Raw genomic sequence first — 22363 nt, 5'->3', positions numbered from 1 at the left:
TCATGGTGCCACCTCAGGGGCCCTGGTGGGTTTTGGGCCTGGCCGCACTACTTTGGCAGAGCTTGGCTGGTGTCCCAGGCACCAGCTCCGAGCTGTTCCTCTTCAGAGAGGGTGAGGAAACGATACCTGCAAGCATCTTACCTTCCGGGTTGTTTCCGGTTCACACGCTCTTGCTTAGCTAGCCTGCACGGCCCAAGTGGGGAGCCCCGACTCCCCTGTTAACAGCAAACAGAGGTTGATTTAATAGAACACTTAGCAGCTGATTTCTACCCGCTTGTGGTCCGAATTGGACTTGGGGGGTAGGGTGGAGGGTAGACCCTGCCTGTAACAGAGATCTGTCCCACCGCCGCGCCTTTCCTGCACCCTGGGGGGAGCGAGCCATCAGCCCACACTGCAGCAGTCCTTACTCGGATCCCGACAGACCCCTCCCCTTCCCAAGCTCAGGGTGTCTGCTCTCACTGGTCCCACCTCTGTGGCAACTGTGCTCCCTGCCGTCGCCTGGCTGGACTCTAACCACTGGCCTTGCACCATTGCAGTCAGCTTGCACTTGCTGGGGGCCCAGAAGGACGTACATGGCCCAGGAGTGCTGGAGCACGTGGAGAAAATGAAGCAGGACCTCCTAGCAAAAGTAAAAGCACTGGGCAAAGAGCTACCTCTCAATACTTTGGACGAGCTGATCAATCACTTTGGGGGCCCAGAGCATGTGGCGGAGGTATGTCAAGAACGTGGGGGGCTGGCTGGTCACGCTGGAGCACTGGGCTCCGCAGGAAAGACCAGACCTGCTGTTCTGCACTCTGGCCACTAGAGGGTGCCGTCGTCCAGCCCAGCCCTGGTGTTGCGTTTGGGGCAGTGTGGCTGGCTAACCTTGCAGCTCCTGGGGGCGAAGGCCGTGCCCCCGCCATCGTTCATGTCACGCCGGGGCGAGAGGGTGTGAAGAAACGCACCCCTGTCAAGTGCGTGGTGGCCGAGTCAGGGGAACTCCTGGAGCGATTCCCGCTTTATGCTTTCTGCATCATCTCCCTCACCCGGAGGCGCCCGTTGTAACCCCCTTCCCTGTGACCCCGGCTGGGCTGCAACTGCCTGCTGTTCATGTACTGTGTCCTTGCCACTTGGACCATTTGCTTCATTGCCTCAGTTTCCCCAGTTCTCTAATAAAACCTCCAGGGCAGAATCCCGTTGGGAAGGATTTTATTGCTTCAGGTCTGGCCAGTATCGATTCCTGCCGTAACGTTTCCTTTCAAAATGCTCCGTTTCACCTTGCATGCCCCTGCTCTGTTTTTCCGCCTCATTAACCACTTGTTTCTTCCCTGTGGGCCACATAGATGACTGGCCGGAAGGGCCGGGTGGTGTGCCGACCTGACGGCTCCATCATGTATGAGTCCAGGGCTGAGCAGGGCCTCTCCATAGACCATGTCAACTTGAAGGAGAAGGAGCGTTTTATGAGTGGGGAAAAGGTGAGTGAGGCTCTGAACAGAGACCCCTGCAGCTACCTGCTAGGGAATGCGTGGGTTGGAATAGGGCTTATGGGCAGCACCCCCAGATGCATGAGGGGAGCGAGCCCCAGGATGTGTGCATGTGCCTATGAGGCCTTCTGGGACTCACCCTGGAAGCCTTGACCTCCTGGCTTTCCAGCAGAGAAGAGCTGGGCACGACATGAGAATGTGGAAACGCTGCTCTTGTGGTGGCCACAGTGGGGGTGCTGCAGAACATCCTGGGGGATTGTCAGAACAGCCGGCTGGCCTCACACCATGGATCCAGGTCTCTCTCGCGAGCTGGGCAGAGCACGAGGCATCTGTGCAACCCCTCAGGCCCATAAAACAAGTAGGAATTTTGCAGCCTGCACCTGCTGGGAAGTGACACGGAGGCAGGGGGCATCCCAGGGATTGGGACTGACTGTATCCTGAGCCTTTACTGCAGCAAAGGCCTGCCCCCTAGTGCTTTCCATGTAGCAGTTGTCTCAGATCTCTGGGGATACCAGTGTGTCTCCTCAAGCCTGCTGTGTCTCTCTTAGCTCGTAGCAATAATCTCCGAGGCCTCCAGCTCAGGGATCTCGCTCCAAGCGGACAGACGGGTGAGGAACCAGAAGCGCCGGGTCCACATGACACTGGAGCTGCCCTGGAGTGCAGACCGGGCCATACAGCAGTTTGGTGAGTGCCAGTATTCTGGGTCACGGTCGCCTTCTCCCCCCGGCTCCTTGCAGGGCCGAATGACACCCTGTTCTCTAGCAGCCCTGCAAATGAAACACCCGCCTGGCCTTGTTCTGGAGCCAAAGGGAGCCTGGTTGTGTTCAGGGACACAGGATCCAGCCCCACTCACCCTCTAGCCTGCCAAGAGTCTAGGCACAAGTCTGTTGTTGATCGGGAAAGGTGCACCACTGCCTTGGAAAGGGCGAGAGGGTGTGATAATGGGAGGAGTGGCAGCTTGTCTTGGAGCAGGCTCCAGATCCTGTTCTCAGCCCCTAGGGGATGCTTGTCAGTGTCAGAGAACTTCTCTGCAGCCAGGTGTGTCTGCCTGAAAGGCTCCGGAATGGAGTTACCTCGGGTGCTGCACATGTGCAGGGGAAGCGAAGGGCTGGTCTGGAGTGTCCACAGTTGGGATGCATCAGCAGAGCTCTGTGTGTTTGAAGCTACCATGGTGGACACTCAGCACTTGGGGCGAAGCCTCTCATCAGGAGAGCATTAGAGGAAATGAATGTCGGCTCTGACAACGCTGGGGTGGGATGGTCTGGGGAGCACAATGCCAAGGAGAGAAACCACATCCACCTTCCTCAGAAGAGAAGCTTTGGGTTTGGTTTCAAAGCTGGGAGGTGCTCTAAGGGAAGTGGCTTTCAGTTTGTTCCTTGTGAAACCCTGTTCCCTGCTCAGCAGCTCTTCCCTGCTCCTGGGCTTCAATGTCATTCTCTCTCTTTGCACCCCCATCTCTCCAGGTCGAACGCACCGATCGAACCAGGTCTCTGCTCCCGAGTACGTCTTCCTTATATCAGAGCTGGCCGGGGAGAGGAGGTTCGCATCCATTGTCGCAAAACGCTTGGAGAGCCTCGTAAGTGCCCTCGACAGTAGCTACAAATACAACCCTGCTAGCTCTGAATGACTCTAATTCTGGGTCACTGCTGGGCCCAGGTAGATGAGAGAGCACGTCACTCTCACCTGGCGTGCAGCCGCTTCTGGTGCAGGATGAAGAAACCACTGAACAGCCTGTGGAATGGGCAGTGCAGAATGCGCTACGTGATTGGGATGGGAGGGGAATTTTGAGGAGGCAGAACGTCAGTCAGGATGCTGGAATTTCCCAGCAGTCAGCAGTTAACACCTCTGCCTTTCCTGTAAGGAAATAGGCTCTCTAATGAGCATTAATTATCCTTGCGTCGGTTCAGCGTTTCATCGTTTCTAATGAGTCCAAGAGTATCTCTGAATATCAGGTAGTAGCACGTCACTGCCTGCCCTTTGCATTTCTGTGTTCCAGCTTTTTGTGAAACGTGCTCTGCTTTTACCCTGTCCCTCCCTGGTTGTTTGCCACAGCTCAGATGAAGGGGAAAAAGCTCATGAAAATATAGGCATCTTGTAATCTAACTACTGTGTTGAAACTGAACATCATGTCTCATTCATCAGCTGGGAGTGGCAGTTGCCACCGCAGATGTTTGGAGGAAAAGTGGCATTTTCCAGACACCAGAGCTGGCTTGTGATAATCTCCAACAACCTCATCAAATCCTGGTGCGCGTTGTTGAGGCTGATCAGATACAGACCTCTCTGATGTGGGGTCGCCTTAGGAGTCCATCATTAATCAGGCTTTGTTACAGATACTTTCCCCAACCTTTCTGAACAACTTTGTGCTTCGTCTCTCCTTCCAGGGTGCCTTAACCCATGGAGACAGAAGAGCCACTGAATCCCGAGACCTCAGCAAGTACAACTTTGAGAATAAGGTGATTTTGAACAGCTCTGCATGGTGGCACAGCAAGCTTAAAATATCCAGCCCACCCTTGGGTAGGATTGGGAGCTGGTCTTGTGGGCACTGGGAACAAGGCTCTTGTTTTTACATAAGCCACAAACATACAGAGATGGTAATAAGAGAGGGTTAGAGACTATATTGCTCTCTGAACTACCCATCGATACGATATAACCAGCAGATTTTCCTGCTCCTGGTAGCTAGAGTAAATTTTGCATCTTACTTTCCGAGGCGTCTTTCCATCAGTAATTCAGAAGCACTTTCCTTCAATTAAAAGAAGGAGAGAGAAAGGGAACTGGCATCACACCCAGAACGCAGGAGAGAGGTGTATCTCCTGGCCCTGTGTACAGGGAGACTGAGGCAGCAATGCTGCTTGGCTTGCCTCCACGCACAAAGGGAGTTTGGTTTGGGGCCACAACCTCGTAAGTGCCCAATAATAGCAATACCCGGCTCTTTTCATCAGCGGATCACAAACTGTAGCATGATCCCCGTTTTACAGGTGGGGAAACTGAGGCACATAATGGGGTGATTTGTCCATGTTCACCCAGCAAAGCGATAGCAGAACTAGGAAGAGAACCCAGATCACCTGAGCCCCATCCACCAGGGGACACTGCCTCCTTCCTGTGGGTAGGACTTGCCTCTGATAGTGGATGGAAGACTCATGGGTGAGACCAACTACCTGACTTGGGTCTGTCCCCACACACACATTAAGTATCCATCAAGATTCTTGTCTGACGTGCCTCTGGTGGCTGCATCTCCTTCATTATCTGGCAGGATGTTCTACATGCATCCCAGAGGCCTTCTTCCTAAAGGGGGTCATGCAATCTGAGGACGGAACTGCCCCAGCCCCATGTGACTGTTCTCTCCTTTCCCCAGTATGGGACCAGAGCGCTAGACAGGGTCCTCACCACCATCCTCAACCAGACCAAGAGCAAAGTGCCTTTGCCCAAGGAGTACCAGGGACGAGAGGCTGAGTTTTTTCAAGGTGAGAACATTAATGGGGGTTCCACTTGAAAGGCCATCCTGGTGGCTCAGTTCATGTTCTGGGGACAGGTCCCTGGCACGACCGCCAGAGCAGGCACATGGAGCAACGCTTTGCTCTCCTTCTGGGGGAGAAGGCACCAGGCGGTGGGCTAACACGGAGGCCGGGAGAGGGGCAGGACGCTGTGGTAAGTGAGGCAGAGGGATGAGCCAGGAGGCAGTGCCCCTCCCCAGCTGGGGGAGAATGCAGAGGTGGGATCTTTACTTACCAGGATCCCACCGTTCAAAGCACTTTTATTTCCCCCTCAAGGGCCAGTAAAGACACTCACACTGGCTCCTGGTTGCTACCTCTCTTGGGGGAAGAACAATGCCTTTCTCCCTCCTGACTGGAGGACGCCCAGGCTGCAGAGTTGGCTGCATGTGCTGTGGATTTCCCAGTGCAGGCCTGCTCCACCTTCCCCACAGCAGAATGACGTGTGGTTCTCAGGTTCCACCCCACCCTGTCCCAGCAAGTGCGTTTATCCTCAGGGTGAAAGCGCAGTGGAGAAAATTGTCAACACAGTAAAGGAACTTGTATGCCTGCTAATAAACTTCTCAGGGATCCCACCAGCTCCCACTGGCTGACGTCAGGCCTGCTGGCCCCCTTGGGCTTTGCAAATTCATAACCGCTGTTAGCTCAGAACAGACTGTGCAGCTCAGCTCCCGTCCTTGTGCCTGGGCCATTGATCTCGTCCTCACGTAGCTGGTGATGGGCCACCAGTGGCTGTCTCCTTGAGGGTAGTGTGAAAAGGACGAGGCTTTGACACACACACAGGGATGGTACATTTCCCAGGAAACCCACTTTACTTGTTTGTCCCCGTCATTTATTCTTGGCTAGCACATTTGTTTCCGATGGTCCTTTGACACATCTATGGGCTTCCCTGAGTCCCAGCTCCCCCGCAGGGAGCCCCACGCAGTCCCACCGTAATCCATAAACTCTACCTTTGTAATGCAAGGGACTCCAAAGCGATTTCCAAGGAGATAGCCCTCTGTTGTGGGGTAGCGACCATCTCGGCCAGCAGGGAAGCAGCGCTGCAGCAGGACAATTAGATGCGGGGTGGCCTGGCACTGGGGTGGAGGCAGCAGGACCACTCACGACTGGCAAGGCACTCGTTTCCCCTTCTGTCGTTCCAGAAATGAAACAAGGTCTCATCTCCGTCGGGATTTGCTGCAAAGAGATGAAGTACGGTTACGTGTCGGTGGAGAAGGGTAAGATGGGACCTCTGCTCCCCGGCCTGGGAAGGGGCAGGCCAAGAGACAGTGGGGAAAGTACCCAAAAAGTTACTTGAGTCAAAGTGCAGCTGCTTTCACTTCTAGGTACTTGAGTACAATAAAGATGTGATTATGTGCACATTGTGCTTTTACTCAAGTAGTTTTCCGGAGGACACCAGAGACTTGTACTTAAGTCCCCTCCCCCCCCCCCCCGGCTGTACTTTTACTCAAGTACCTTTTTAGGTACTTTGTCCATCTCTAGTTACTGTAGTGCACATTTTCTGCCACCCTCCTCTCCCACGTGAAGTAGCCCTGGAGCCGCGCGTGGGAAGTGCTGCAGGTGCTCAGCCAGTTAAAGCAGAGTGAGTTCCCCAGTGCTTGGGTGGCAGGGCCCCGCATGGCTACCAGCCGAGCTCTGGGGCTACCGGCAGCGTGGGGGCTGACGGGCTGCCCTGCCTGGAGAAGGCTGAGGTGCCCCAGCACGCTTGGGCAGGAGGTCGGGGGGTTGTCCCTGACCTGCTCAGGTTCTCCATTGCTGCTGCAGACTGCTCCATAACCAAGTTCCTGAATCGCATCCTGGGGCTGGAGGTGCACAAGCAGAACATGCTGTTCCAGTACTTCACTGACACCTTCGACCACCTCATCGAGAAGGACAAGAAGGAGGGCAAATACGACATGGGCATCTTAGGTGGGGGCAGGGCGAGGGGCCCCAAAGGGGGTTCGCCAGCAATGCAGGGAAGGGAGCGGTGCTCTGAAGGGCTCTATGCCTGCCCTGAGCTGGGGGAGGAGGACACGCACGAGGGAGGTGGGGGCAGCCAGTGGTTGGTTGGTGATAAATCTGCAGTGGGTGCTCTCCTGCAGGAAGGGTGCATGGGATGGGCTGAGGGAGCAGCGCCCCCAGATTGAAGGCCCAGGCCGTGCTGGTGCCTCGCTGTTTGAGCTCCCAGAGCAGGACAGCCCCCCTGAGGCGATCGTGCTGTGATGCAGCGGAGGAGCCTGTGGGATTAGGTACTCTCAGCTCTGCCATGCCCTGCAGGGAGAGTAAGGAATTGTTGCACCGTAGGGGAGGCGGAACCAGTGCAGGGTTCCCAGGGGGGCACGGCTGGGAACCCCGGTGTCAGAGGGAAATGGCCAGGCTGAGACTGGAGCCTTGCTGCCCATCAGAGGTCAAAGGCTGTATCTCCTGCTGCTGCCTCCACAGACTTAGCTCCTGGCGTAGATGAGATCTATGAGGAGAGCAAGGAGGTTTTCCTGACCCCAGGACATCCCCAGGACGGGCAGGTGGTGTTCTATGAGGTAAGTGGGGCTAGGTGTGGTCTCTGCTGGGGCAGCCCTGTCTGGGAGTGCCTGGAGAGCGTGGCAGCCCTCGCGCCAGCTGTTGTTCTTGGCCTGGATCTTGGTGCTCCCTGCCCAGGTTTCAGCCTGTGCAGCTGCAGGAAGGGTTCTCTGTCCCACACACTGCGACTGAAGTGGTACCTGGAGGCCCCAAACAGGGATCAGGGCCTCTTGTGCTAAGTGGTGTGAACAGGAGCCAGGAAGAGCCCCTGCCTCAGAGAGCTGGGGGTGTGTACTGGAGTGGACAGGTCACAGCAAAGCTGGCACTGTTTGCACCCGCCAGTCAGCTCACACCCATCCTAACAGCCAAAGTGCCCTCTTCCGTCTCCGGCTACCAGGGGCAGCTCGCCCAGGCCCGCTTCCCTGAGCTGAACCAGCTGGCAGGCTTTGCTGCTGAGGCCCACCTCCCATCCCATGGAGCATCTTCTGGCAGCGGGCTCCCCACTCCCCTTTGGAGGTGCTGTAGACTCCCATGGACCAGACACCCTGGACCCAGGTTTGGCCTTAAAAGCCATCGCTGCTTATTTGAAGGCCCAGGAGGTGGGATGGGGATACTGTGGCACCTGCCAGATGTAACCTACGGGGATCTCATTTGTCCTGCTAGATCAGCGTGGACAGAGGCATGAAGTGGGAGGAGGCTTATGAGAAATCACTGAAACTGACAGGCTCCTATGACGGCTTCTACCTCTCCCACAAGGTGAGCTCTCTGGCCCTGCCAGGGCTGCTGCCTCACAGGTCTGAGACAGGCTCCAGCAGGGGCATCTGGCTGTTGGCAGATAACAAGAGGCCAGTGGTCACTGAGGACCCACAAAAGCCTCTGTGGAGATGCAGTTTCTTTTCACCCAGTATGGGAGAGGGGTTGACTTGAAATAGAAAATAAGACCAAGAATATCTTATCGCCTCTATATAAATCCATGGCACGGCCACATCGTGGATAGCGTGTGCAGATGTGCATCTCGAGAGAGATTTCCCAGCACTGAAAAGGGTTCAGAAGAGGGCAACAAAAATCATTGGGGGTTTGGACTGGCTGCTGTGCGCAGAAAGGTGAAAAAGACGGATCTTTTCGGCTTTGGATAGAGGAGACTAAGGGAGGATCCGAGAGAGGGCTATAGAATCCTGACTAGTGTAGAGGAAGTAAATACGGAAAAGTTCTTTACTTGTGCCCATAATACAAGAACTAGGGGTCACCCAGTGAAATTAATAAGCGGCAAGTTTCAAACAAATGAAAGGAAGGTGTTTTTCATGCAACACCCAGTCAGTCTGTGGTACTCTCGCCAGAGGATGTTGTGGAGACTGGGACTTCAGCAAGCTTCAAAGAAGAGCTAGACAAGTTCATGGAAGTTCAGTCCATCAGTGGCTCTTAGCGGGGTGGGGCAGGAGTGGTGTGAGGCTGTCAGAAGCTAGGAATGGGCGAGAGGGGAGGGATCGCTTGAAGATTCCCTGTTCTGTTCATTCCTCTGGGGCACCTGGCACTGGCCACTGTTGGAAGACAGGACACTGGGCTAGATGGGCCTTTGGTCTGATCATTCTGGTCATTCGTATGAAAAGGCAAAGGGTGCGGGAGGAGACAGATTGTAATGAGAGGAACAAGAACATCCTTGTTCCTGGAGCCATCTCAGCTCGGACAGCTGGTTCCCCAGCATGGAATGAGGTCAGCTCCCAGCAGGGGAAGTGATCAGGAGGATGCCAGCTAGAATTCCCCCACACCTCCTCCCCGCAAGCTTACAGCCCGTTCAGAGCCAGCGGCCCCATCACCTGCCTGGCTCTTGGAAGCAGGGCTGCAGATGAACAGGGGGAAGCAGGACCCTCTGGGGAAGCCCTGCCTCCAATCCGCTCACAGCATACGTGAGTGCAGACAGGAGCCTTGTGCCCACAGACGCGAGGCTGCAAGTACACCTGCCTGCTGGCGGAGCAGGGCCGCGGGAAAAACTTCATCCTCTACAAGCCCAACATCGGCAAGCAGAGCCAGCCGGAAAGCCTCGACAGCCTCTTCAAGAAGTACCGCCAGGTAAGTGGCAGCCCTAGGAGCCAGCCTCTGCCCTTCCCCTCCAGGCCCCTGAGTGTTCTGCTGCCCCTGGGGAATTGTAGCTGATCAGCCAGGGGTCTGTGATCCAAGCACAGAAAGGGCAGAGGGGGGTCCCTGGGGATGGCCATTCCCCCAGGAGCCCAGTGCCTGGTTCTGTGTGCCCAGCCGCAGGTTGGGCTCTGCCTTCCTGTTGACACGCTCAGCAAATGTCCCTTCCCCTCCCCCGGTGCCAGCATGGATCTGAGCTGGGACGTGTCCGTGGGTCTGACTCTCAGCAGCTCTGCGTTCTTCAGACGTGCTGATGCTTGGGAGGAGGGGGCCGGTCTGGGGCACTGGCTGCTCTCGGCCTGGGCTGGACGCAAGCTATCAGATTTGATAGGTCCATGCTCTGCTCCTGGCCTGGCAGGGCATGCGCAGGGGTAGTTTGTTTGCTGGGGTTCCGGCACCAGCACTGTCTCAGCGCGGCGGGGAAGGGAAAACGCACTCCACCTTCTGTGCGTGCCCACGTCGAGCTGCCGTGTGAGCACCATCACATGCCGCACACACTGCTCGGAGTCTCCTGGGGCTCCTGGCAATTTGTGGTTTACAGCTGGGGCCACTGAGGCACGTGGGAGCTGTGATTTGCTGAAGGTCCCCTCTGGCTGGCAGAGCTGGGGATAGAACCCAGGAGCCCGGACACCCAGTGCTGGGCTTTAAATCTCCACCACACTGCAGAGTCTAAGGTTGCTTCTGGCGGTATCCCTTGCAGGTGCTGCCTGAGGAAGCTAAGGAGCACTGGGAAAGCAGCTACCACTTCTCCTTCACCAAATGTAACCACGCCGTCTGGTGAGTAACCCCAGTGCCCGAGGGCCTGCTCCGTCTGGGCTCTCTGCTGGGGGAGCTCGGAGCCTTGTTCTCCAAACAGGGGTACTGCTGCTGTCTCTGGCTCTGAGATGGAGTTCACTGCCCTGTCTGTGGGCTCCAGCACTGCATGATGTGAGCTGCTTCGCCTGGCCCCGCCCGGGGGTCCCCACTCATCCTGCAGGAGCTAACCTCCTGCTGTCCTGCTTCTGGGACAGCCACCTGCCAGGGCATCCTCCTTCCACCCCCAGCAAGGCAGCAGAGAGAGGGGCCTGATCGCAGCCACAGGGGCTGCTGGGAACTCCTGTTCTCTTCCTCTCTGCAAACCCCGTAGGAACAGGAACTGCAAACTCATCCAAGAGGGCAAGGAGTGCTTCCAGGGCATGCGCCTGCGCCGCTACTACATGCTGTGTGGAGCGCTGCTGCGGGTGTGGAGCAGGATCGCCAGCATCATGGCCGACATCACCAACACCAGCTACCTGCAGATCGTCCGCCTCAAGACCAAGGAGAAGAAGAAACAAGTGGGTGAGTGTGCTGGGCGGGGGAAGGGAGGCTGCGTGGCGGGGGCGGGGTCATGGATCCCCCCCCTTCCTTTTTGAACAGGGCTCTGTGTGTCTCTCCTGTTGCTGACCCAGTCTGGGCAGCTCCGGGAGTCAGGGAGAGGCTGGGGCTTGGTGTACAGTTGAGGAACTGTGCGGGGAGGGGACTTGGCCAGCATACGGACCTGGCCCAGGTGTCACTGCCACGGTCTGGGTGTGCCAGTAGCATTGTTGCTGCCCACTCTACAGCGACGCCAGAGCCCCTGCGCTGCAGGGACTGCTGGTGCCATCATGCCTCCCAGTGGCTTGGTGGGAGCTGGCACAGCTGGGAGTCCTTTTGGCTGAGGACCCCCTGCCCTCTCCTCTGCTGCCAAGGCCAGGGTGGCCAGTTCAGGGACTGCAGCCTGGGGAAGGGGCTTGAGGGATGCACTGAGCCCAGGCCTGGGCTCCTGCTCCCCAGCACTCATGCAGCATGTTCCATCTCGCAGGGATAAAGATCCCCGAGAGCTGCGTCCATCGGGTGCGGGAGGAGCTGAAGCAGATGGACGAGAACGTGAAGCAGAAGCATAACCGGGCCCTTCTGGCGCAAGAGCGGAGCCTGCTGTACCCCGTGCCCCAGCATGTCCTCCAGCCTCCCCTCGACCTCTGCCAGCCTGCGGCCGGGCTGCCCCTGCCCCGACGATCCCTGCCCCAGGACGAGATCCTGGACTTGACCTACAGCCCTCCCAGCGACAGCCTTTCCAGCCTGGTCCTGAAGCCAGACCTGGGTGCATTACGCTTCCCACCGGAGCCCATTCTCCAGACACACCAGCAGCATGGGGCAGCTTTGCATTTCAGCCTCCCTCCCGCCTTCGAGAGCCCGGCCCCAGTCCTGGGGGGGAACATGCCCCTCAGCCTGCCCCTGCACGACCACCTGCAGACACTGCCACCGCAGCAGCTGCCACCGCTGCCACCTGACTTGGCCCAGCAGGAGAGCATCAATTTCCGGGAGGTGCTGGAGGACATGCTGAGGACGCTGTGCGTGGCCCCCCAGGACAGCCCGCTCTCCCAGGAGCGCCAGAGCGTCATCCAGTTCAGCAGGCCCCTGGATCGCTTCTGAGGGAAGAGCCGGGGTGGGGGCTCAGACGCAGGCCCGCGCCCCTCCCTAGGCTCTCCTTCAGCAGCAGGGTTGGAGCAGAGGGAGCCCTGGCTCTTGGATTGCTTCACAGTGACCCGTGTGTGTCAGTTTGGGAGGGTGCGGGGGCCAAGGGGGTGGAGTTTCCCTTACAGCAAAGTTTATTTATCTATAATATACAGCCACATGTGTATAGAGTTGTACATATCGAGTGTATAAAGGGGGGTGGCAAAGTGCTTTTATCACCGAACTCAGCTGATCGGGACCGGTGCCCTCTGCTGCAGGACGGACCTGCTCGGACCAGTGCCCAGGTAGGACAGAGATGAGAGTCACCGAGGGCCCCAGCCCCGCCCCACACCCATCTCCATATTGACTACTGAGTTGAAAGGCTGAGACCCCTGCAACCAGGAGCATGTGCTGTCTGGTGAGCAGCTGCTATCTGCAAGGAAGTGTCCCTACCACCACCCCCAAGCGATCCTCGTACCAGAGACGCGGCAATGGTGAAAGCTTTAGTTCCCAGCCACAGTGGGCGGCTGAGCCAGTTATAAAACCTGGACTGGGCCAGCACCAGAGCCAGCCTCATGCATAGGCTCTCCCATCCAGTCACGGAGCTGGGTGCCTCTTGAAACACCAGACCCTCAAGGCAGCTGGGGGGTCAGGCACGTGAACCTAATGCAGAGATGGGGACCAGTACAGGCTGGGAACCGCTGAGCTAACATCCACCTGGGTAGGACTGGGAGAGTCAGCAGGGGAGGGAGACAGCTGATTACACAGCATGCGCTTGCTGTCTGCTCTCTGGTTGGTCCCAGCCACCCTTCTCCTGGGGGAAAACTGACATGCTTAGGGCTGCCCTGACTTCCTGGGTGGGACTGCACTGCAGCGCCCACCTGGTCAGTATTCTGCAATGACTTCCTGAGCCCCCGGTCCAGCTGCGGCCTGGCCAGGCTTCCCATCCTGCGGTTCTGCCTGATGGCCGCTGGCCAGCCTGCACGCTTAGCCCTGGGCGCCTCGAGGTGGCTGCAGCTCCAGCATGGCTGTGCTCTCTGACTCTGGTTTTCTGTAGTGTTCTCCACGGAGCCAGCTGGCTGGTACCATTCCAGTGGGCTCCGTCTCAGCGGGGCCAGGCCCAAGGCTGGGAGGACAGGAAGAGCAGCATGCCTGGGCTGCGAAGATCCAGCACAGGCCACCATTGATTTCAACAGCTGCTCCGCTGAGACCCGCTGCCAGGCCCCGCGGAAGGGAAGAGTGAACGGCCAGCCAGGCAGGGCCATGCTGCAGCAGGGTTTGCGCTCAGCTCTCGCCGCAGGCACCACACTGAATTCCACAGAGCAAACTCCTGACTTGGGCAAAGGCTTGTTTCCTTTGCAGCGAGCGCCTGGCAGTCCCTGCCCAGGAGTTTGTGCCTGCTCCTCCCTGCTGTCATCCTCTCCCAGCCTCAGGCTGTTCCTCTGTTCCTCCTTTTTCTGACTGAACTCATTCTAGCATTTCCCAGAGGATGCCACGGGCTATGGAGGGGAAAATGTGACTGGTCCTGCCCTTCCTGGCTTAGTATGCAGAGCTCCCATTGCCCATCCCACCCCCTTCACTGGCCAGCTCTCACCCGAAACGGCAGGTCCCTGGTGGGCATGGAGGGGAGATCTGTGCTGGAGCAGGCCCTTCTCAAGGATGTAAGAGGAGGGAGTGGCGGGATGGGGCATTCAATCACACTGCCTCAGCCACAGGTGCAGACTTGGTCTGTCTCACTGAAGAATTTAGCAGCCTGCTGCTTCCCCTGCAGGGTTCAGGTTCCCCATCTGTAACACGGATGTGCTGTTCTCCTACCTTTCTAAAGTGCTTTGGACTCTGGCACCTGGTGCAAAGTCTCGGTAGCACTTCCTGCCAGGGAGACATCATCTCTCTCAAAGCCATTGGACCTTGGTCTCCCTCTCGTCCCCCTTACTCTGCACTCTCTAGGCCAGTCCAGGCGTCATCCCCAGCCCTTCATCTGCCTCCTTGTACACCTCTGCCTGCACACCTCTCCTGGGCCCGGAAAGTGGAGAAGGTCAGTTTGTTATTTAGTTTCAGCAGTGCTCATAATGTGCTGGATGGGCCACACCATTTCCCCTCTTCCCTGGAAACGTGGCAGACTTCACTGGTGCCAGTTCAGAGTAGAATTCTAGAAACCCTCTGTGCCCCTTGCCCCCAACTAAATGCCAAAGATGAGGAAAAAAACCTCCCTTAAACTAGAAGCCCAAACTGTGAAGTCCCAGGTCACCTGATCCGTTGCTGGGGGAGGAATCTCTGAAATTTCAGTCCTAGTTGCACTAACCTGTCTCTCTGCTGAGCTGCTGGAGAAGCCAGCCTTGCCCTGCATGTGTACAACCGAGTCCTGTTCCATCTCCCTCTGCTTGTGCATTCACCCACATTGCCAAGGAAGTGGGATTCTACCCTGTTGGCCTCCTGTAGGCAGACAGCACAGATACTCCTTTCTTCTTATCCCAGAAACTGTCCCTTGCCCATCCTAGATAAACCCCACTCCCTTGTTCTATTGAACATCCTCCCCCACTCTTATTTATAACACACGCTGGATTCATGACCCTCAGAGAGAATCTTTGAAAATCTTTTATTTCCCTGGCACCCTAGAGCCTGTATTTAATACCTTTGTTGTTCATTTGGGTGCCTGTCAAACTCTCAGCAAATAAATGCCCCACCAAAAAAGACAATTTCAAACAGGATTAAACTCAGGAATAATCAGGTGCTCTCATTCCGTCCGCCCCACTGGTCAATGGGTCCCTCCCCAAAAAATATGACTTGGAGTTTCATGGGGTTGTTTTGTTTGTTGTTTTAGCTCTAAGATATATGCAATTCTCTCCTGAGCTCTGGAAAAGACAGGGCACCTTCAAGAAAAGATTTCACCGGCCCAATCCTGTTTTTGTCAGGGTTAATAATATATGATAGCCTCTTTTAACTAAATTATTATGCAGTCGTCCTACTGATTGCATGTATTTTTAAATGAATCCTTTTCCCTTCCTTACACCTCTTTGTTAGCACTTTTTAATCTGCTTGTGTTTGCCTTTGTTTTTCTATGTGTATTTATAATGAATTGATATGTATATATGTAAAGAGATTTTTTTTTTAGAATATGTGCCTTTGACTAATTCCTAAATTTTCTACTTGCATCAGAAGGATAACTTTTTGCATTCTGCTGAGTAAAAATGGAAAGGAAGCCACGCATGAGATCTGTGTAAGTCCCAGCTCTGTGTGTGTATGTGTGTGTCTGTCTGATTTATAGTACCCCCAAGGACTTCTTCCCTGGGAGCTTGGTTAGGCAAGTGGAGTCCATGGGGATGGGACTTGACAGTGGGGGTGATTTATTTTGGGACTTGTTTTTTTAAAAAGCCCCCAAGCGGATGCTCGCATTACTGACTGCACGTGACTTGTGCTCTCCTGGTGATAGCCAGCCCCAGAGCTCCAGGATATAAGACCTGGTCTACAGTAGGAACTATTCCAGTGGTGGGCAGCCTGCGGCGTGCAGACCCCCAGGCTGTTCCCTGCCCCCACAGGGCTCTCGTGAACTGAGCCCAACACTTCCTCCACCTCACCACTCCCAGCACTTTGAGGAGCCATGAACTGCCAGATTCACATGCCGCCCTTGCTCCCCCCTCACCCGCCGTGGTATGCTTGGAATCAGCTGTCCCTGGCAGCCCAGCTCAGGAAGGGAGAAGTGGAGCGAAGCACAGATCAGGTGATTTGCGTGCTCCAAAAGTGCCAGGAGGAAGGGGGAGCAGGTAAGTGCAGGTCTGACGCACAAGCAGCATGTGTGGGAGCAGGGATAGACGGAGGGTCGTAGAGCTGCAGGTGGAACCCTGGTGGAATGCAAGTTGCTGCAGCTAGCTGAGGCGAAGGAGCGTGTCTGGTGCATCTCTCCCACTATTGGTCATTGCTCATCCCTGGACTTTATTTATCTCCTCCGCCAATAGCAATGGGGAGAAGCCTAGTATAGCTTCCATGGAGCTTATAACCCCAGAGGCAAAGGAAATCTGTCTCTCTTTGGGCTCCTACCACCTAGCATGGCCAAATGTCACACCCAAACCAACTGTGAGTGGCAGGAGACCCCAGGGTTACTCAGTGGACAGTTAGAGCTGCGTTACCTTGAACCAGGGAGTGAAAGCGAGTTGACTGTCTTGGGAGGTGGGGGTGGGAATCTGCTCTGCCCCCAGCTTGCCCACGCTCCTGGAAGCACATGCACCACCTCCCTCAGTGTTTGCAGCAGCAGTTCATCGATCAGCAGTGATGTTTCCTTTTCCGGGCCGAGTCTCAGGGCAGGGCTACAGCGTGCTTCCTTTCTCACACCAACTGAAATGTTTGGGATGCAAATCTGGTCTCAGCCTGGGAAGCCAGGGCCTGCTCTCCCGGCCATGAATTTAACTCTCCCTGCTTGATACCATGTGGGCCTTTGCTTTGCAGAGACTGGGTATAGCTAGTCAGCCCCACAGTGGTTCTCCTCTCGAGGCGTAGCTGCAAAAGATGGAGTCTGGTAGGGAGAGTTTATATGCCATTCTCCCAGCCAATTCCTTGGGTGGTCCTGCAAGGTCTTTCTCCTCTGGCACGTTGTTTCGGTCTTTCAGAGCTTACCTCCCAATGCTTACACGGGTCATCAACGTTCTCTCTAGTCTTTTTCATCCATGGGCAGAAAACTTTGTGCACCAAGGCAGGCATGAATGTGCACCACCACTAGGAACCAAAAAAAAGCTAATCAGCTGAGCACACTGGATTCTATCCTGACTGGGCTCACAAGCGCCCAGCTTACAGGGAGCACTGCAGGCTGTATCTTCCCCTCGAGAAGTTATACACCATCCCCTGCCCACACACAAATTCAGCTTTTATAACACTCCCAAGCAACTTTAATTTAGTAAAGTTTCCCACAGCTGTTTCAGGGAATTACCGCATCAGTCACTCCATGTTCCTATCCAGCACCTTCATCAAGAGTTTATAGCACAGCCCTAAGAATACCGGCCAGGGCTGGGAACTCATGATGGCTGCTCCTGTGGCTTCCAACACCTTGCGCTGTAGGGTTGGGTGAGTTAGCACCCCTCACTCATGCTCTGAATGTTGCTCCTGCTGCGGTGGGGGGAAGTGGGGAGACGGATAGTATCTGATGAAACCGTGTGACTCTTACCATCACAGAAGGCTGTAGATTTAGCACCACCCATTAAGGGGAATGCAGCTCTTGTAAATAAGATAGCAAAGTTCCCTTTGGAAGCAAAGCTGCCACTAATCCCTCCAGTGCTCTGCACTATCAGCTCCTGCAGGTCCCCATGGGATGGAGTCTCCTCACTGGGTAGAGTGTAGCAGACAGACTCCAGCCTGGTCACAACTCATCACTGTGGCATTGTCTCTAGTGTACCAGCCCTGCTCAATCGCAGTTGCCCTGGCCCAGCAGGGAGACGAATGCAAGCGTGCTCCCTTTCTCCCACTAACTTGTTTGGGAGGCAACTCTTATCAGCCAGGAAAGCCAACAGTGCCTATGCTGGTAGCACAAGCATCCCTGCTTCTTTTGGGCCTGAGAGGGAGCACAGCTGGCAGCACCCTTTGCTGGCTATACCTTATTCACTCAGCAGCCTCTCTGTCTGTCTACGCCACTTGTGTCAATTTTTGTGGCGTGGTCATCTCCTGGGATCTGGTTCAGTCTCACTTCAGCAGTCAGACAAGTAGAGCTCAAGGCAAGGAAATCCCCACAGAACCCAAACCTGCTGGAACAGGGCAAGGAATCCCTGACCACTGAGCCAATAGAAGCAGCAGGGATCTGAGTTGGAGCTGTCTTCTAGTGGCTGCTGTCTTCCTAGGTTCCCTCTAATTTTTTCCATGGAATACATTTTGTTACATGCACCAAGACACTTGCAGATATGTGCCTCCAACAGAAAAAGGCTGGCAGCTGTGGACGTGCTGCTAACCAGCTGGGTGGCACCTGACTCTCTCCTGGGCAGCTGCCTGAGCACTCATTTTATAGGGAATGCTACTGTCTCCCTCTTAGCCAGATCCTAGGGGCAGATGGGGCCCTCCTTACACAGCCGTGCTGCTCCAAGTCCCTGCCAGCACTAGCTGTGGGGGGTGAAAGGTGGATGCTTTTCACTACAGTTTGCAGAAGCACTCTAGAGAAGCAAGAGTGACAATTGAGAGGGCAGGTTCCCCATGAAGAACCAGACTTGACACAGCTGGCCATGCTGATCCAAGGAGCAGTTAAATCCTTTTCTTGTAGGTTTGCAAACTGAGCTGATTTGTTTGAAAGAGGGTGCTTGCTGCCATGTTTAGCTGCACTTCAGCTTCTTTAAGCTGAAGACTCGCTTACCTGTCACTGTCCTCTTTCTAAACCACTAAGCTGTATGAAAGGGAAACACTGCAAACCAGCTGGTTTGCAAAGAGCCCCTGCAGTGACATCCTCTAGCCATTTACTGCTGAGACCAGATCCCAGCTGCTTTAGATTTTATGTGCCTGTACTCCTCCCAGCTAGCCAAGACAACTCTGGTGCTGGGACTGGTATTTATACAGCAGTTGCTTATTCACATACATTTTTCAAGGTCAGTGAGCTGCTTCTGGGTATATCTCATGCTGTAGGATAGTTAGTATCTTGTCATCTCTTTACCATTCCTTCCTCTCTGGCTCCAGGTCTTAAGAGACCATGTAACTCTCACCAAAAGGGAAACAAGTTGAACTCTCTAGTAACTCACAACACATCCCACTTCCTTAGCCAGGGGCTTGTCCCGTAATAGGAGGTTGCTGTAGTGGTGAACTCACTGTCCAAAAGAGCTACTCTGATCCTAGGCTGCATAAATGGAGGAATCTCACGTATGAGCAGAGGTTATTTTACCTCTGTATTAGGTGCTGGTGTGGTTGCTGCCTAGGATCCTGTGTCCAGATCTGGTGTCTTACAACTCAGGGATGTTGATCAGAGAACCATGCAAATGCTTACAAGATTTGAGATTAAAGATTGAGAAGAGCAACAACAATTAAACGTCTAGAAAAATGTGATCTATGATAGAAGATTGAAAGAACTAGGCTTGTTTAGTCTGGAAAAAAAGACAGAAGGGCCACAACAGCTTTCAGGTACCTAAAAGGTGGTTAAGAAGGAGGAGGGAAAAAAAATCTTATTACCCTCTGATAATAGAAGCAGCACTGGATTTAAATTGCAGCATGGAAGGTTTAGGTTGGACATTGGAAAAAAGGGGTCAGGATGGTTAAACACTGGAATAAGTTACCTAGGAAGGTTGTAGACTCTCTATCATTAGAGATATTTAAGAGCAGGTGATACAAACACCTGTCATGGCATAGAGGGTTCTTGGTCCTGCCATGAGGGCAGGGGACTGGACTGGATGACCTCTGACAGGCCCTTCCAGTTCTTTGATTAGAAATCTTCTGATGGCAAATGGAAGACACATCCTCTATTTTGCCTAACAAAGAGAAGGGCTGGCAGCTGATGCTGCTCAAAGTTAGACTGGAAATAAGTTAATTTATCAGTAATGAACCACAAACACTTTACCAAAAAGTTCTGGTGTTGTAAGATGTACATATGCTCTTTTTCAGGTGAAAAGGCAATAGGTTGCATTTAAGGAAGATACATGAAAAGCAGCATATGCATTTACACACAGGTCCTGCAGGTCTTATTGTAGTTAATCGGTTGCAGCTCAAGTCAAGCTTGTGGCCAATTAGACTGAACATGAATGAGGAGCTGGGTTCTGTCCATCATGATCTGAAGTTCCAAAGTGCTTGCAGGACTGAACCCTGAGAGCTTGTTAAATTCCCTTACAAGTTTATGGATTTTGCAGTGTCATGCTGCAATCCTTGGTGCTTAACTTGTGTTAACAGGGGGGTTTCCCCACAATTATCCTTAAGTGGTTATTGCCAGGCATCCCATTGTTACCTTGGGATGTCATCTTGCCTTTGGGAGTGTTTCACACAGACACTCCCAAATTCTGCTAATTCATTCAGCCTCAAGCACAATAGATGTTTGATTAGCTCCCTGTTTGTCAGATCAGCTTGATGGGTTTCATGCTTATCCTTTCCCTGATTTATCCAAAAGAATGTACACGTTCTTCACTCACATAAGCAACTTTCCAGAGAATTTCATACCAAGGATTCAAGTATCAGAGGGGTAGCTATGTTAGTCTGGATCTGTAACAGCAATGAAGGGTCCTGTGGCACCTTATAAACTAACAAAAGTTTTGAGCATGAGCTTTTGTGAGCACAGACTCACTTCATCAGATGAAGTCAGTCTGTGCACACGAAAGCTCATGCTCAAAACTTTTCCGTTAGTCTATAAGGTGCCACAGGACTCTTCGTTGCTTTATACCAAGGATTGTAATTACTGAAGGCTTAACAAGAGAGCCTTATAAGTTTGCAATAGAGACAAGAAGCAAGGGTGGCTGACCCAATGAAACAGAACTTATGAGCAAATTGTAATACAGAACTTATTCTTAAACCAATGCTAAAGCACTACATTTTAACTACAGCAGTGGCTCCATAATCACTTGATAGTTTTTTGGTCCAAACAAGCAAGCTACATCTACACTAGCCCCTTCTTTTTGAAAGGGGCAGGATAATGAGTGAGGTTGGAAGATGCAGTGCCACATTAGCATAATGACACCCATAACAATCTGAAAGTGCCACTTTTGAATCATGCACCACCTGTGTAGATGGGGGGGCCTTTCAAAAGGACCCCCCAGCCTTCAAAAGCCCCTTATTCCCAAAACCAAAATATTTATGGCAGCATCTCATTAGCATCTTCTGACCTCACTCATTACCATGCCCCTTTCGAAAAGAAGGGGCTAGTGCAGAAGTAGCTGCAGTGTCTCTAAAAGACCTGCTCTTGGAATTACTCAGATGTACTCTGGCCTATGTTACACATGAGGTCTGATCACAATGGTGCCTTCTATTCTCAGAATCTTTAGCTCCCCCCCCTCATTCTGCAGACATTTTACAATACAATTTTAGGCCAGTGCAGATTCAGGGGGGTGCTGGTGATGCACAGTGTATGCATGCCTCTTACTCATTTATTAGGGACAGAGAGGAAGCCGTGCTAGTCTATACACTATCAAAACAAAAAGCAGTCAAGTAGCACTTTAAAGACTAGCAAAATAGTTTATTAGGTGAGCTTTCATGGGACAGACCCACTTCTTCAGACCATAGCCAGACCAGACCGAGTGCAGCACAGCATCCCATTAACTGACACACCCTGGCTCACCGCATGCTTTGACAATTGAGGTGCAGGCTGGGGCAATGTGGGTCTTCAGTCTGTCTCCCAAAGTTTGTGTTTCAACAGGGAAAAAGGCACATAGCCAGGTGACTTTAACCTCTCCTCCCTGCCCTCCTCCTACCAGGGTACAGCACTCTAGGGGATACAGGAAGCTTTCTTGAAAGGAGGTGCTGCAGTTGGCCTCTAGACAGGCTGGGAAGATTTCTTTGAGCTGTGTGTGAGCATACAGTTGAATTTATAAACAAACCCCATTTGCCCAATAAACTTTCTGGCTACTTTTTCACTTAACTCCCCAGAGACAGGCTTCTGCAGCCCAGGGAGAATGCTCTTCTGCACTGAAGATCTAGGTTAGTTAAAGAGTCATGTTAAACACCTATGCAAGTGACTACATTCACAGTGGTAAAAATCCTACCAGCAACAGAGCTGTGGCTCAGAGCACCTGAGCTAATGCTTACAACTGAATTCACACACACAGTTAGGCATGGCTGCTCAAGGCTGCAGCCTCTCCTTCCCAGCTGCAACATCTAGCAGGGAGGAGCCCTGCAGGCTAGTCACCTTCTACTGTAACTGAACTGGCAAGTGATGCAGCTTTGGCCTGGGTGAAGATTAAAAATAGCTCTAGGGAAAGACTAGGCATTTACTGCTTAATTCCTACTGGTATTACTGAGGATTATCCCTCTCAGACCCAGCTGCTGGCTGCCCAGAGCCGGCATTACATAAATTCACATTTAGCAGAGGCTTGGGCAGAAGTGTTTCCTAGAGTTATGTTAGTTTCTCAGGTCCCAACTTGCCTGTTTCCAACTCCCCCCAGCAGCCAGTTGCTGTCTGACCCCACTGCTCAGACAAACTTGACAACCACTTTGCCAAAGAATGAGCACAAGTCAGACATTAGGAATCTGAATACAATAAACCTGCCAAGGTCACAGCCTTCAAAACTTAAGTCTGCATTCTAAAACAAATATATTAACACCACATTACAAAGGGAGATATCAGAACTGAAGTTCATTCTCAAGTTTGGCACTTTTCCCCTTGGGCTCAAATATCAATCATCTTACACATTACAAGGGAAGCTTCCCAACCTTTGATAGTTGTAGTGATCCCAAGCAGCC

At 53.5% G+C, this 22363-nt stretch overlaps 1 protein-coding gene across 8 annotated transcripts in view; it reads left to right on the top strand.

Annotated features, from left to right (window-relative positions):
- Positions 1–16678, top strand: part of SBNO2 (strawberry notch homolog 2) — a 115706-nt gene extending 99028 nt beyond the window's left edge. For 7 of the 8 annotated variants that reach the window (XM_074978665.1, XM_074978662.1, XM_074978666.1 and 4 more), the window contains 14 exons: positions 537–712; positions 1323–1454; positions 2012–2147; positions 2927–3039; positions 3845–3916; positions 4816–4924; positions 6094–6168; positions 6716–6859; positions 7373–7467; positions 8111–8203; positions 9383–9514; positions 10281–10357; positions 10707–10897; positions 11400–16678. In XM_074978665.1, the coding sequence (XP_074834766.1) occupies positions 537–712; positions 1323–1454; positions 2012–2147; positions 2927–3039; positions 3845–3916; positions 4816–4924; positions 6094–6168; positions 6716–6859; positions 7373–7467; positions 8111–8203; positions 9383–9514; positions 10281–10357; positions 10707–10897; positions 11400–12010 (2156 nt within the window). In that variant the 3' untranslated portion in view covers positions 12011–16678. The remainder of the gene's footprint in view (positions 1–536; positions 713–1322; positions 1455–2011; positions 2148–2926; positions 3040–3844; positions 3917–4815; positions 4925–6093; positions 6169–6715; positions 6860–7372; positions 7468–8110; positions 8204–9382; positions 9515–10280; positions 10358–10706; positions 10898–11399) is intronic. The other variant, XM_074978668.1, reaches the window with a different exon arrangement.
- The last annotated feature ends 5685 nt before the right edge of the window (positions 16679–22363 follow it).

The sequence above is a fragment of the Carettochelys insculpta genome, chromosome 27 (genome assembly GCF_033958435.1).
Source record: "Carettochelys insculpta isolate YL-2023 chromosome 27, ASM3395843v1, whole genome shotgun sequence".
NCBI lineage: Eukaryota > Metazoa > Chordata > Testudines > Carettochelyidae > Carettochelys > Carettochelys insculpta.
This window is presented reverse-complemented; position numbering and strand designations above follow the sequence as displayed.